This window comes from Echinops telfairi, unplaced genomic scaffold (assembly GCF_000313985.2).
Source record: "Echinops telfairi isolate 266 unplaced genomic scaffold, ASM31398v2 ScPeMD7_4048;HRSCAF=4782, whole genome shotgun sequence".
Classification (NCBI taxonomy): domain Eukaryota; kingdom Metazoa; phylum Chordata; class Mammalia; order Afrosoricida; family Tenrecidae; genus Echinops; species Echinops telfairi.
The window spans coordinates 2,100,736-2,115,320 of record NW_022107947.1 but is presented as its reverse complement, the minus strand read 5'-3'; the positions used below and the strand labels follow the sequence as shown (position 1 = coordinate 2,115,320).

The 14,585-nt window shown below is 46.5% G+C and overlaps 1 protein-coding gene across 3 annotated transcripts in view; it reads left to right on the top strand.

Annotated features, from left to right (window-relative positions):
• DAPK2 (death associated protein kinase 2) overlaps window positions 1-14,585 on the top strand; it is a 161,123-nt gene that overhangs the window by 11,347 nt on the left and 135,191 nt on the right. For 2 of the 3 annotated variants that reach the window (XM_013008216.2, XM_030886927.2), the window contains exon 2: window positions 6,902-6,991. In XM_013008216.2, coding sequence (XP_012863670.1) covers window positions 6,930-6,991 — 62 coding nt within the window. In that variant the 5' untranslated portion in view covers window positions 6,902-6,929. Of the gene's footprint in view, window positions 1-4,700; window positions 4,759-6,901; window positions 6,992-14,585 lie in introns of those variants that run through there. The other variant, XM_045294962.1, reaches the window with a different exon arrangement.

Genomic DNA, 14,585 nt, shown 5'->3' with positions numbered 1-14,585 from the left:
GCAACCCTCGGGGCGCGCTCCGAAGCCTCGCTCCTTGACCCAAAGGTTGGCGGGCTCGGGGCCTGAAACCCCCGCAGGACAGGGACAGGCTGACCCATGCGGTGAGGCCCTTTTGACGGAGGAGAGCGTGCGTTAGCCCGGGCAGGAGAGGCGCTGGATCTTCCCAGCGTTCATTGCCTCTCCCACCCCCTGTTCCCTAGCACAGGGAGGTGATGGGGTTCGCAGTACCCCAGAGAAGTAAAGGGGAAGGAGTACCCCACGAAGGTGTGGAGCCCGCCATCAGGACCCCTGACCTGGGGCAGGGCTGGGGTGGGCATTGGAGAGCATAGAAGGGATGCCAACGGCTAACCCCAGAGCTTCTTGGAGGCCAACCAGGTGGTGGTAGACTTGGGGTGCACTCTGGAGGAGGGATAGCATGGCTAGCTGTTCAGAGGTGAGGGGGCAGGTCCCAGGGGCAGGGAGCACAGCCTGTCCAGGGGACAGGGCAGCTGTAGGGCCACTGCAGCTACGGTTTCTGGCCCGTGTTAACAAATTGCCTCCCTGTAAAACATCCCTGTAAAATATGTCCCTGGGACAATCCTGTTGAGTGAGAGGCTCTGAGAACTTGGCCTCTTCATAGAGGCTGTCATAGCCCCAAATCACCCATCTCCTAAGGTGGGTGTTTAAAGGGTCCCCAGTGATGAGGTAGAGGCTTAGCAGCAGGGACAAGTTTGTGGATGAGAATGGGTTTCTTGATGGGGGGCAAGTTTCCAACGGGCAGGAATGAAGAGACCTCATGACCCTCCACCTCCTCAGGGTCTCCCTTTTTGCTGGATATGAGGGTGGGCAAGCATACCCCAAGTGGAGCTGGACCTTCGCAGAAAGACAAAGCTTCCTCATGTCAAACCAGGCAGGTTTCTGACCCCCAAGCCCCAACTTCCTCCCCAAAGACTATGGGTGGAAATGAGAGGAGTCAAAGCCTTGAACCCCACAGAGGGGCTGTGTGAATGCCAGTGCCCTCTCCTGCTATTGTCTGCTGCCCTAGAGCCTGAGGGTAATGACTTCTCATTGGGGACTGAGGGGACTCTGGGTGTGTTTGATCCACCCTGCTGCCTGCTCCCCTGGCACGGTCCTGTTTCACAGTCTTAGGATGGTAGACGAGGGACTTGGAGAGCTCACTTGGTGGGAGCTGGGGCTGGTGAGGGAGACGCTTAATGAGGGCTGAGGGTTCTCTGTGGAGGGCACGCTACCAGCCTTGGAGACCCCCTGGAGGTTGTTCCTCAAGAAGCCACGGATGCCGCTGTTGGAGGAGGGCGTTGCTGTTGAGAAGAACAGCTGGAGTGGGCTAGTTGTGTGTCTGGACCTCAATTTCCTTCTTTTGTACAAAACAAGATCAAGTGAGTTAGACCAGACAGCAGTGGTTTTCAGCCTTCTTCTTCTTCTTCTTCTTTTTCCCTGTGAATGAAGTCTTACACAGAACACCAGCTATTGTATAGAAAAAGTGGAACTGTTCTGAGTGAAGTTGAGTTGGGAATGGGCCCCTCCAGCTCCTCTTCCTCACCCTGAGCGGAGTTTAGAAATTCTACAGAGCTGATTGGTGGAGTCTCTTTCTTGGAGGATCTGGAAAATATATATTGAACCCCCTGCAGGGTTGGAGGCAGGAGCATGACTCCAGTCAGAGAAATGTAAGTGTGTGCTCGGAATGGCCAGTGCCTCTGGTCAAAATAGTAGCCATTTTTCTCTCCCTCCCTCTCTCCCTCCCTCTCTCTCTTCCTTTCCTCCCTCCCCTCTCAGATTTTCTCAGGGACAGAAAGGTGTCGATACCTCTTGGCCCTTTTTTGGGGGGCTCAGCTAGTATCTAGACTCAGTCTCTCCCCTTTAGTTTCATATTTCTGAGTGGGTAAAATGCAAATCCATCTTGGGGGGTGGGGTGGGGCATGCAGTGTTCAGAAAAGACTCTTAAGTTATTATCAGTTGTTTTTAGCGTAATGAGGTATGTGAACAGTGACCTCGAGAAGCCAGAGGGAGGCTCAGAAACAGAGTTCAAATCCATTGACTTATTTGTGGAGTGCCTGCTGTGTATCAGCTACTACAAGGGACAGAGGTGAGGACGTCACTTTTCCTGCCCTCACAGGGTTCTGAGACAATAGACAGGAGGGAAGACACTCCCATTTTTGGGCACATCCAGAGACCATTCAAAACACGACCCAGATGTTACTTCATTTATCTCATCCAGTAGGTAGTAGCTTCCTTTTCTATTATATGTGTTTTCATCATATAATATATGTGTGTATACACACACACACACACACACACACACACACACACATATAAAATTAAGTACACATCTCATGGATTCATGCCATCAGCACCAGCTCAAGGAACAACAGTGGCAGTACCAGAAGCTCCCTGGTGGCCTCATCTAATCACAGCAGCCCCTGTTCCTCAACCTGGGGTAGCCACTATTCTGACTTCCAAAATCATAGATTACATTCTTAGCAGTTTGTTGCGTCAGTGGAATCACACTTGATGGCCTCTTTCATGTCTGACTTCTGTCATTCATTCTATCTGTGAGATTTATCCATGTTGTTCCTTCGCTTTGTTGTTTTATCATTCCGTTGTATGTCCATGCATACGTACTTCTACTAATGGACATTTGATGGTTTCCAATTTTTGAGTATTACTAATAGTTAATAGTGCTTCTGTGAGCATTATGTCTTTGTTGCAGTGCTGTGGAGGCAATTTGGACGTACAGTGACTTACAGTGACTCCTGTGACAGCATAGGACTGCCCCATTGGGTTTTCTTGGCTGTAATTATTAGGGAAACATTTTGCCAGGGCTTTGTCCCTCAGTGAGCTTGAACTGCCAACCTGTCAGGTGGCAGCCAAGTGCTGCATTGTTTGTGCCATCAGGGCTCCTTGGGGACATCCTGGAAAACACCTGCATGCCTGTTTCTTGGGCATGTAGTTAAGAGTCGGTATGTCTATAGAAACTGCCAACCACTTTCCAAAGTCCTAGTCCCAACTCACATTCCGCTGGCAGTATGGGCGAGCTTTAATTGGGAGCACTGGAACGATCCAGGGAGGCTGCAAAAGCAGATGCGTGCACTTCCCCCGGTTTATGGGCCGCAGTACAAAAGTTTCCATTGTCAGGGGGAAGTTAGCTGAATCAATTTTTTCTGAAAAGGGAGTGGTAGGCCAAATAAGTTTGGGAACCTATGCTTCTTTCTCACCAACACTGGGCTTGTCTAACCTAATTTTCTATGTAAGGAATTGAAGCTCAGAATTTTTCTGTGCTCAGCATGTGCTAATAAGTGACAAGGCTGGGATTCGAACCCAAGTCTATGTGACTACAGCCTGATCCCCCTCACTCTGGCTCAGACATGGACACAGATGATGATGTGAACAAGAATGGGTTGAGAATGTGATCAGGACCCTGGAAATGTATGCACAGCACTCTGAGAATTTGCCTCTGGTCTTGGGCTGGGGAGCCACATGGAGATGGTGGTATCTGAGCTGGGTCTTACAGAAAGGGGGATGGTTTTGCCAGAAGAGTCCTTCCAGTGGGTCTCCAGTAGAAAGAGCCCAGGGGTGAACATTTGTGAGGCACGGGAAAGGTTTTCTTTACTGTAACCTAGGATATGTGGTGGGTGCTAAGGCTGGAAAGGCAAGTTGGAGCCCAACTGGTGGGCCTAATTTATCTTTCACCGGCTCTCCAATTCCTTCCCTCCAAGCTCCCAGGAGCGGAGCCCAAGGCAGTGCTTGATCCTTTGCTGGAGAACTGGGACTGCTTCCAATCAGCTCAGCTCCTGATGGCAAGGGCATCTCAACAAGTAGAGCAGTGGTTCTCAACCTTCCTCATGCTGCCACCCTTTCATACAGTTCCTCATGTTGTGGTGACCCCTCAGCCATAAAATTATTTTCATTGCTACTTCATAACTGTAATTTTGCTACTATGTAATTATGAATCGGCTGACCCCTTTGAAAGGGTCATTCAGAAAAGAAAAGAAAAGAAAGGGTCATTCAACCCCCAAAGGTCGCAACCCACAGGTTGAGAACCGCTGAAGTAGAGGCTCTTAGCTGTTCCCAGGACCACTCTTGAGGTATCTGCTAGTAGCAGTATTTGGTGTCTCTGCTTCTACCTAACTATGTGAAATCAGTAACCTCGTGCCCCAGTGGCTGATCCAAATGGGTGATTTGGAAGGAGGTTTCTTCCTCCCCTGTAAAGAGAAGAAAGCAGGTAGATAGCAGCGTCAGCTTCCTCAGGCTAGTTGTAGGAAGTTTGCCAGAATTCTTGTCAAGCCAAACTTGCCAGGGGGCCCTTGATACCTTTTCCTCAGAATGGAACCAAACTGGTGTCTCAACAGCAGTGGGAAGCAGAAATGCAGACTGGGGCTTTGGATACGTTAAATCATAACAGTAATAGTAATCATCCTTATTTGTGCCGTGTTTATGGTTTTTAAAGAGATAACACCCTCATTACGGCCAATCCTGAGAGGAATCCTGAGAAGTCGGTGGTATAGGTGTTATCACCACAGTTTGTAGGTGAAAGGATTGAGGCCCAGGGAGGGTGGTAACTCAAGGGGGTGGGGTGGGGAGACAGGAGACACACTGCCAACACACACCCAGGCTAGTCTGAGACCTGGCCAGGCACCTAGTGGAGACTGAACAGAGAGGAGGATGTGGAATACGCCATGGATGCCATTGGCATGGGAGACACTGGCTCTCTGTCTGCAGCCTCCAGGAATGTGTGTGCCTCAGTGGGACAGAAGGAGGCAGGTAGGTGGCGTCCAGGTAACAGGGCTCTGGTTGCGGAGGGTAGGGATGGTGGAAAGAGGGTGAAATGTATACATCTCTTGAGAGCTAGAACGGCGCCAGTCACTTGGTGATAGGGGATGGGACGCGCCCTTATTTAATGGTGTCTCCACCCAGCCTGGGGAAAACAGCCTTTTGGGTTAGAGGGGCCTGGGTGTGGTTGGTATCTGATTGGCAGGCAGAAGAAAAGCTGCCAATGCCGGCTGAAATGGTCTCTGCGAAGGCTTGGCTGAGGACTCTTGAAAGATGCATCCGCAGCAGCGGGTTTTATTTGTGTTTGCTGGGCCTCAGGGTGCTGGCTAGGGTGGCGCGTGGCTCTCTCCCAGGCATGGGTGAGCAACATGGGGTGGGGGTGAGGCCCTCGGGAGGATGCAAACAGTTTCTTTTGGTGAACTAGGGGGCACACCCCATGGCTTAGAGCTGTGCTTTCTTTGTTTGCTTAAGGTACTCTGGGCAGGCAGCATCCACTCCATTTTTCAGCTGAGGAAACGGAGGCCTCTCTGACAAAAGATGAGGTCACCGAGCTAGGTGTGGGCAAAACTGGAACTGGGACCCCATTTCTTACTCCAGGTGCCTGTTGTAATTTGCCACGCCACTCCCACATCTATTTCCCTGGGGTTGGTGAGTGAGAGGGCTTACAGATGTGTTCAGACTTGCAGTCGGGCGACACAGGCCCTGAGCGCTGAGGTCATGATAATCCCTTCCCCTTCTAGGCGTGCTGTAGTTGACAAGACTCTCATGAGTTGCAGATGGTCATTATAGTATTTGCCCCATTTTACAGATAAGGAAGCTGAAGTTTTTGAGGCTTAAATGACTTGTCCCAGCAGACCTGGGATTTGAACACACTACATCTGACTCAAAACGAGTGCTCTTTCTACGGCCTTGATCATCACAGCTGCCTCTCTCCTCAGTCAGTCTGAATTTAATGAGAACAAAATGCGGAAGTTTACCCGTTTTTCAGAGCTTTGTTAGAGAAGAGCTCAAGATGTGAGGAGGCCCTTCCCCCTGCTCTCCTTAATAAATTTAAGTGAATATAAATCAAGTGAAAACTAGGCTCAGGTGAGACGCTTGAGCAGGGTAGGCCTCAAGGTGCCAAGACTGTGGGTACCAGTGAATTGTCAGTTTCTCTTACAAAAGCCAAAGTGGTGGAAACTCCCTAAGTGTCCATCAACGATGACTGATTAAACAAGACGTGGTATTTCTATACCATGGAATATTATTTCAGTCACGAAGAGGAATGAAGTGCTGGCATGATGCTACACTATGGCTAACCCTTGAACACGTGGTGCTGAGTGAAATACATAAAAACATTTAAAGGACAAAAAGGATAAAATGGTAGTATAGGTGCAAGTTTACAGAGCAAATTGGTTAAAAAGACAACTATTATATGATCTCACTTATATAAAACATCTAGAACAGGCAAATGCATAAAGAGCAAAGATGGATGGGTGGGAGGAGGGAGGGAAGTTAGCCAAAGGACTACTGAATCTCTGGAAAGGGTGATGTATACATTTGGAAATGGTTCCTAAAAAAGTTGACACGGCAAATGGTTGCTTTATGTATATATTACCACAATGAAAGTTATTTGGTAAATGACTACAATAAAAATTCCATGTATGTGTGTGTGTATATGTATATAAATATATTTAACTCTCCTGCAATCCATTCCTTTTAAACTCTAGACCTAAACCTTCCTAATGCCGCGACCCTTTCATACAGTTCCTCATGTTGTGGTGACCCCCCCCAATCACAAAATTATTTTTGTTGCTACTTCATAACTGTCATTTTGCTACTGTTATGAATTGGGTTACCCCTGTGAAAGGGTCGTTTGAACCCCAGAGGGGTCACGACCCACAGGTTGAGAACCGCTGCTTTAGACCATAGGTCCCCACACTTATTTGGCCCACCACACCCTTTTCAGAAAAAAAAAAAAATTACTCAGCTCTTCCTTGGCAATGAAAAACGTTTGTCCTATAGCCCATAAATCAGGATAAAGTGTGGGTATTGCTTATGTAGCCCCTCTGCATCATCCCATTGTGAGAAACACTACCCTACAGTTGTACTCATTTTCCTGGCTGCCCTGACCTCATGTGTCATCTTATTTCAGGTGAGTAGACTCCAATGAAGAGCCCAACATGGAGGCATTCAAGCAGCAGAAGGTGGAGGACTTTTATGACATTGAGGAGGAGCTGGGAAGGTAATGGGGGGGGGTGAGACGGAACCTAGGTTTTACTTTTCTCTGTGCAGCTCTCACTTGTCTCATAAGACTAGTGGGAAGTTTTAAAAACGAGCCAAAACATCATTTTTATGGATAACTCTGCAAATAGTCATTTCTCTGAAAATAAAGAGGCAGGGGCTAGAACTGTTGAGGTTATGTCTTCAGTATAACCTGACTGACAGTCATGGCAAAGAAAAAGATTTTTTACTAATCTGACAACTTTTTGCCTAAAGCTATTCCCAGGCTGAGGACTAAGACTTGGCCGATGCCTTTCTTCTCTGAGTCCCACATAGAGTTCTCCGTGATTCCTAGGACTCGTATTTCCCTGAAGCTCAGAATTGGAATTGTATGTGAAATAATCGTACTGACAGTGGGCTTGTTTTGAGAAACCAGTTACACGAACCTGTTACAAAGGTTCCAGGGAGCTGAGTTTCAGATTTACTGGATCTAGGATATTGTTGTTTGGTGCCATCCAGTCAGTTCTGACTCCAGCGACCCTCTGCACAACAGAACAAACACTGCCTCGCCCTGTGCCAGCCTCACAGTTGTTCTAATGCCTGAGCCCATTGCTGCTGCCACTGAGTCAGCCCACCCAGGTGAGGGCTTCCTCCTTTTTGCTGTCCCTCTACTTTGCCAAGCATGCTGTCCTGTACAACATGGCCACAGTTCGTGAGACAAAGTCTTGCCATCCTTGCTTCTAAGGAGCATCCTGACTGTACTTCTTCCAAGACAGATCTGTTTGTTCTTTGGCAGCCCTGGTGCTTTAATATTTTTCGCCAGCACCATCATTCAAACACATCAATTCTTCTTCAGTCTTCCTTATTCCGTGCCCAATTTTCACATGCATAGGAGGTTACTGAAAATATCATGGGTTGGGTCAGGCGCATCCTAGTCCTCAAAGTAGCCTCCTTGTTTTTCAGCACTTTAAAGAGGTCCTGTACAGCAGATTAATATCGAGAATGTAGCTGGGACTAAATGCTGAGATCTGAAAATCACTATTATTTGGAGAGAAACGCAGATTTTCTGAGTTTATCTTTTCCCATTCCATTTCTAACAACTGTGAATATTTAGATGGTGTTTTACTGCTTAAGTGAGAAGTTGGTGGTTGGAGTTTACCCAGAGGCAGCTCCGGAGAAAGGACAGGCGATCTCTTCTGAAAAAGCAGCCACTGGGAACCCTGGGTAGCCCAGTTCTGCTCTGACACCAGTATGGTCTCTGTGAGTCAGTCGACCCGAGGGCAACTGGCTGTTCAGTTTAGTAATTACATAACCCCTCTCCTAAGGTTTGATCATCACAACCATGTGTGAAAGAGGAATTAATGATTACTCTCGGTTCTCAGATGAGGAGTTTAAGTGGGTTGTCCAAAGATGCACAGTCACAGTGAAATCGCCAGTCCAGGTTGAGCCTGCCCGCCTGATCGTGTTCTCTCCTATGAGCACATTTGCACACTTACATGCTCACTTGCACACCCAGCTTCATCCCTTCACATACCTAAGTGAGTCAAAATCTGGATACAAAACTCCACTTTATCGAAGAGGTAAAACAGGAGGCCTTTCGCTTTATGGGACTCTTGGGTTAGTATTCATTCTCTTGTTTTCTTTTAAAGACAAAACAGAAGGTGCCTCCTTCCAAGCCCGGGGAGTCTTACTCAGCAGGAGAATTGGAGGTGGCGGTTGCTTCAGGTTCAGGGTGTCTCGCCTGGCTGGCTCGTTGTCAGCTGCTGGCTGGGTTGGGAGTGAGCACAGCAGAGTCCACATAGGGTGGTGACTTCTGAGGCTTCTGCCTAAGACCAGCTGCCCCTAGCCACTTGGGGCCTCCCCAGGTGAGAGGGAGCCAGAGTGCCCAGTCCTCGAGGTGGTCAGCTGAAGTCAGCTTCAGAATGGGGAGCCACATTCTCTCAGGTGCTTCTCCTGACCTGGAGGGCCCCAGGGGCAAATGGTACCCTCAGCAGAAGATCCTGGCAGGCCCTTCCAGCAACATTTGATTTGGTGCCCGTACCTTGGTCACGTCATGTGTGTCGTCTGCGCTAAATGCGAGACTATAAAGATGAGCAAAACACAGACAGCCTCGCCTTCCTCGAACGCTAGCCTGGCAGGGGAGGCAGCTATGTGCAGGACAAGGGCAGAGTTGGGTGGAACTAGTGTCCCTAGTGGGCTGAGAACCCAATAGTTGGAGGCCCAGGTGTCAAGGCTCTGAAGAAGGAAATTGAAGCAGTTCCCCCAAGGAGATGAGCTATTACAGTGAGAAATGAACCAAATGCTTTTTGGTTCTCTTTCTAGTACAGGGTATGAAAGCCTGGGGAGCCTTGCTCTGTTCCCTACTCCCTTTTCTCAGGCACTAAGGAGGCATAGGGTGGCCGAGAGGCAAGAAGTCTGAAGCCTTGAAACCTTTGGTATAACAGGTCATCTTGGACTTTGTGGTCTTAAGGTAGATAAGTGGGAAGGTCTTTTGAGGTCCCCTCTTCTAGACCCTCATTTGGATGCTGAGAATACAGTCTGAGAGAGGAGTCTTGCCTGGGCTCATGGAGCAGGCTGGAACTAGAGCTGCCTTCAGATGAGGGCTTGGCTTCTAAAGGGACAGGCCTATCCAGCCCTTCCAGCCCTGCTTCACTTAATACCTTTGCTGAGGACCTACTGTGTGCCAGGTACCTTTCAAGGGTGTGGTAAACAGAGCAAACACATTCCTTTCCTCTTGTAGTTTCTTCAGTATCACGGGCAAAGGCACGAGACAAGTGAACACAAAAGGATGAATCATTATAATGTGTGTTAAGGGCTATGATAGGAGTGAACTTGATGCTCCGAGAAAGCACTGTAAGTGGCATACTTCAGATTGAGGGCTTAGGGAAGTGATTTTATTTTATTTTAATTTTTTAAAAATTAATCATTTTATTGGAGACTCATACCTTTTATAACAATCCATACATTGTATCAAGCACATTTGTGCATATGTTGCCATCATCCTTTTTAAAACCTTTTCTTTATACTTGAGCCCTTGCTATCAACAACTCTTCACCACCACCCCCACATGAACCCTTGATAAATTATAAATTATTATTTTCATATCATACACCATCCACTGTCTCCCTAACCCATGTTTCCGTTGTTCATCACCCTGGGGGTAGGGGTGGGGAGGTTATATGTCAATCATTGCACTCGGTTCCCCCTTTCTCCCCCACCTTCCCCCTACCCTCATGGTATCACTCCTCCTATTCCTGTTCCTGAGGGCTTTATCTGCCCTAGATCCTGTGTGTGTGTCAAGAGCTCTTATCTGTACCAGTGTACAAGCTCCGGTCTCACCAGATTTGTAAAGTAGAACTGGGGTCATGATAGTGGGGGTGGGGTGGAGAGAGCATTGAAGAACCAGAGGAATGCTGTATGTTTTATCAGTGCTCTACTGCACCCTGGCTGGCTCATCTCTTCCTTGTGACCCTTCTGTGAGGAGGTGTCCAACTGTCTACAGATAGGCTCTGGGTCTCCACTCTGGCCTTCCTCATTTGCATTGATATAAATGTTTATTTTTGGTTTTATGATACTGGATACCTGATTCTGTTGACACCTTGTGATCACACAGGCTGGTGTGCTTCTTCCATGTGGGCTTTGTTGCTTCCCAGCTAGATGGCTACTTGTTTATCTTCAAGCCTATAAGACCTCAGATACTAAATCTTTTAATAGCTGGGCACCATCAGCTTTCTTTCCTGAGCATCATGGAATGCCTGGTTATTATAAAAAAGTGTTCTTGCATTGAGGGAGTACTTGAGTATACGCCCAATGTCTGTCTGCTACCTTAATACTTAACATATATGTACATAGACCTATATCCCTGTATGTGCCTGTATGTATACTGCTATAAATGTCGTTTGCTTCTTAGTTCTTTCCTCTATTTCCTTTTACTTTCCTTCTGTCCCACTATCATGCTCAGATTTCAATTTTACTTTTTACTATAGTTTGGGAAAAGTTTGCAGAGCAAATTAGTTTCCACCTTTTGTTTCATGACATTGGTTGAAATTCCTTCAATGTTACAGCACTCTTCCCAACACTTCTTCTTGGGGCTTCCATTTGCCCTCCTTGGTGGCCCCATCTTGCCTTCTGAAAGTTGTTTTTGGGCAAACGCTGCTCTTTGGGTCTCATGTGGTTGATTTTTCTGAAGAGTTCCCTCCTCCCTGGTGGTATTTACTCACTTGATAGAGACCAGGCTGTTGTCTGACTGAGAGTTGATCTCTCAGGGCTGGTTCAGTTCCAGGCTTGAGGCGTGTCTGTCTAAGGGTCAGTCTCCAAGGTTCCTCTAGTCTCTATCAGACAGTCAATCTGGTCTTATTTATGATCTTGAACTTTGTTCAACATTGCTTTTTGTCCTCTCTCTTCAGGACCTTCACTCTTGGTCAGACTGGTAGCTACTGGTAGCTGGATAGCTTCTGGTTCCACTTGTAGGGTTCTGGAAGCTGTGGTTTATGTGGACTGTTAGAACTTCCGACTAGTGTTTTTCCCTGAATTGTTGGTGTTTTTTTTTTTTAGTCATCTTTGCTCCAGATGGGGAGAAACCAATAGTTGTATCTTAGATGGTTGCTCACCAGCATTTGGCCGTTGGTCACTGCTCACCCAAGTAGGATATAGAACCTTGTCTTTGTGGGATTTGTTAGGCCAGTTGACCTAGGTGTCGCCCAGACTGTGTCTAAGTTCCCAAGCCCAGCAGCTCATTCCCTCAAGGTGTTTGGTTATGACTAAGACATTTTGGAACCATTAGCCCCTGTATGCTATGCTGTAAAGACGGGTAGATTTGTAGAACATGCACATACATAGGGAGAAATATTGTCTGCCACAGGAAGTTACTTTGAAGAGGTTAACTTGAGAACCAACGGGCAAGCGTGGGTAAAAGCAACAACATGGACATAATAGCTGGGGGCGCAAGGAGCCGGCAGGAGACCAGTGTGCCTTTAGAAAGTGAGCCGGGGGGAAGGGGTACTGAGTCTGGGGTGTGAGCTCCCTGCCAGTCAAAGTTCTGGACAAGTTTGAGTCTGGGGGTTGCATAGCTTGAGGTTTGGGTTCCCTTCCCAGCTGGGTAACCAATTCACTCACCCTCTCTGAGCCTTAGTTTTCTTTTTCAAACAGTTCTATGGGTACTTCATCCACATGTCATACAGTGATTCCCACAATCAATTTTAGAGCATTTTCTTCTTCCTGTACTCATTGTTATTCATGTAATTATTTTTTTCAATTGTGGAAAAATATACACAACAAAACATTCTCCAATTCAACAACTTCTACATGTACATTTCTTTTTTTTTTTTTTTTAATTTTTTTTAACATTTTATTAGGGGCTCATACAACTGTTATCCCAATCCATACACACATCAATTGTGTAAAGCGCATTTGTACATCGTTTCTCAAAACATTTTCTCTCCATTTAAACCCCCGACATTAGGTCCTCATTTTTCCCCTCCCTCCCCGCTCCCCCCTCCCGCATGAGCCCTTGATAGTTTATAAATGGGTATTTTGTCATATCTTGCCCTATCCGACGTCTCCTTTCATCCACTTTTCGGTTGTCTGTCCCCCAGGGAGGAGGTCACACACAGTTCCATGTAATCGGTTCCCTCTTTCCTACACATTCTCCCTTTACCCTCCCTGTTTTGCCACTCACACCACTGGTCCTATAGGGCTCATCCGTCTACATGTACATTTCAGTGCCATTTATTATATTCTTCATGTTGTTATTATTATTTTTATCCCTCTCCAAATTGTTCTACCACCATTAAAATAAACTCAATATCCCCTAAGCAAAAATTCTTCCTTCTTCACCCATTGTAGCGTAGTTTTCTTGATATAACATTTATATATCATACACGTCCACAGTTAAATGCTTTTCAAGAGTTGTTTATACATCATCACAATCAATTCTGATGCTCCCTCCTGCCTCCAACATTCATTTAGTGCTCCCCAATTCCCTTCACCCTCCCTACCCCCACCCCACATCCCAATAAACCATCGCATCAGTTATTGTCTCTACGCATCCACTCCTGTGCTTCTTAAACCGAGAAACCCAAAAGAAACCATAGAAAACAAAACTGAAACAGAAAGAAGAAAACAATAATAATAAAAGATAAAAATAAAGAGTAAGAACGAAAAGAACACAAATGATATTTAAAAAGCCAGAGAAGAAATTACTGTTGTGGGACAAATGAGAAAAACTTGAGCCTAGAGCAGTGGTTCTCAACCTTCCTAAAGCGTGACCCTGTCATACAGCTCCTCATGTTGTGGTGACCCCAACCATAACATTATTTTCATTGCTACTTCATAACTGTAATTTTTCTACTGTTATGAATTGTAATGTAAATACCTAATATGCAGGATGTATTTTCATGGTTACAAATAGAACATAATTAAAATACTATAGTAAATATAATATAATATATAATTAAAGCACAGTGATTACTCACAAAACAATATGTAATTAAATATTGTGAAATATTTCTTTCTAATTACCAATATGAAATGTTGTCTTGAAGCATGGTATAGCATGGGTAACAGTCTTCACGCTGGGTACTCACTCATATGTGGGTGTATCTGCATGTGGGTGGACCTGCCTGAAGCTAGATAGAGGAACGGTGTCTCGGTTCCTAAGACCATCAGAAATATGTGTTTTAGGCGACCCTGTGAAAGGGTCGTTCGAACCCCAAAGGGGTCGTGGTGACCCATAGGTTGAGAACCGCAAATTAAGGTTGAGTCAAGAGGGAGGTCAACTGACAAAGTATCATATTATATCATGGTTCAATCCACACGATCATGTTCTCTGTCTGATAGTAAAGCTGTTAGAGCCCCTGGCCTGTGGCTAGAGGGGATCTGCCAGAGGCTTACTTTGACTAGATATTCTGCAGATAGATTTTGGATTCCCACCGTCTTCCATAGCCTTCAGCAAAGAGGGTGTTCACAATTTAGGCTCTGATACTATTAGCCTCAGCTTTCATGTCTGTAAAATAGGCATAATGACAGTACCCACTTCATGGTTATAAGGATTAAATGAAATGCATCATCATAATATGTAAGCCTCCACTGACAGACGGGTGTGGCTGAACACGAGGTGTACTGACTGGGAATGGAACCCAGGACTCCTCCACGGAGAGTGAGAATCCTGCCACTTATAGGAGGCTTATTGTGTTAGATTGGATTGACGAGAGAAACAAATCCAGATATGTGTGTACGAGCGAGCTCTGTATCAAAGAGTAATTGTATATTGATAAAACATCCCAGGCCAGTCTAGATCATGTTAATGTCTTTTATTAGCCCATATGTCCAATACTAGTCTATAAATTCCTCTCAGACTCATGCAGCACATGCAATGATGCAGATGCAGGAAGATCACAGACTGATGGGTGGAAAGTCTTGTGGATTCAGTGGCAGTGGAAGCATCTCAGAGCTGACTCGGGTCTCCATGTGGCTCCAGCAGCTCTCCAAGTGTGGCTTTTCAGCAGGGAGGGAGTGTGGCCCTCTTCCAGGGAGAAAGAGAGGAAATTCCCAGAATCTTCATGAGACGGCCACGCCCACAGGGAGACATCATCAGGCTGTGACCTGATTGACAGGCT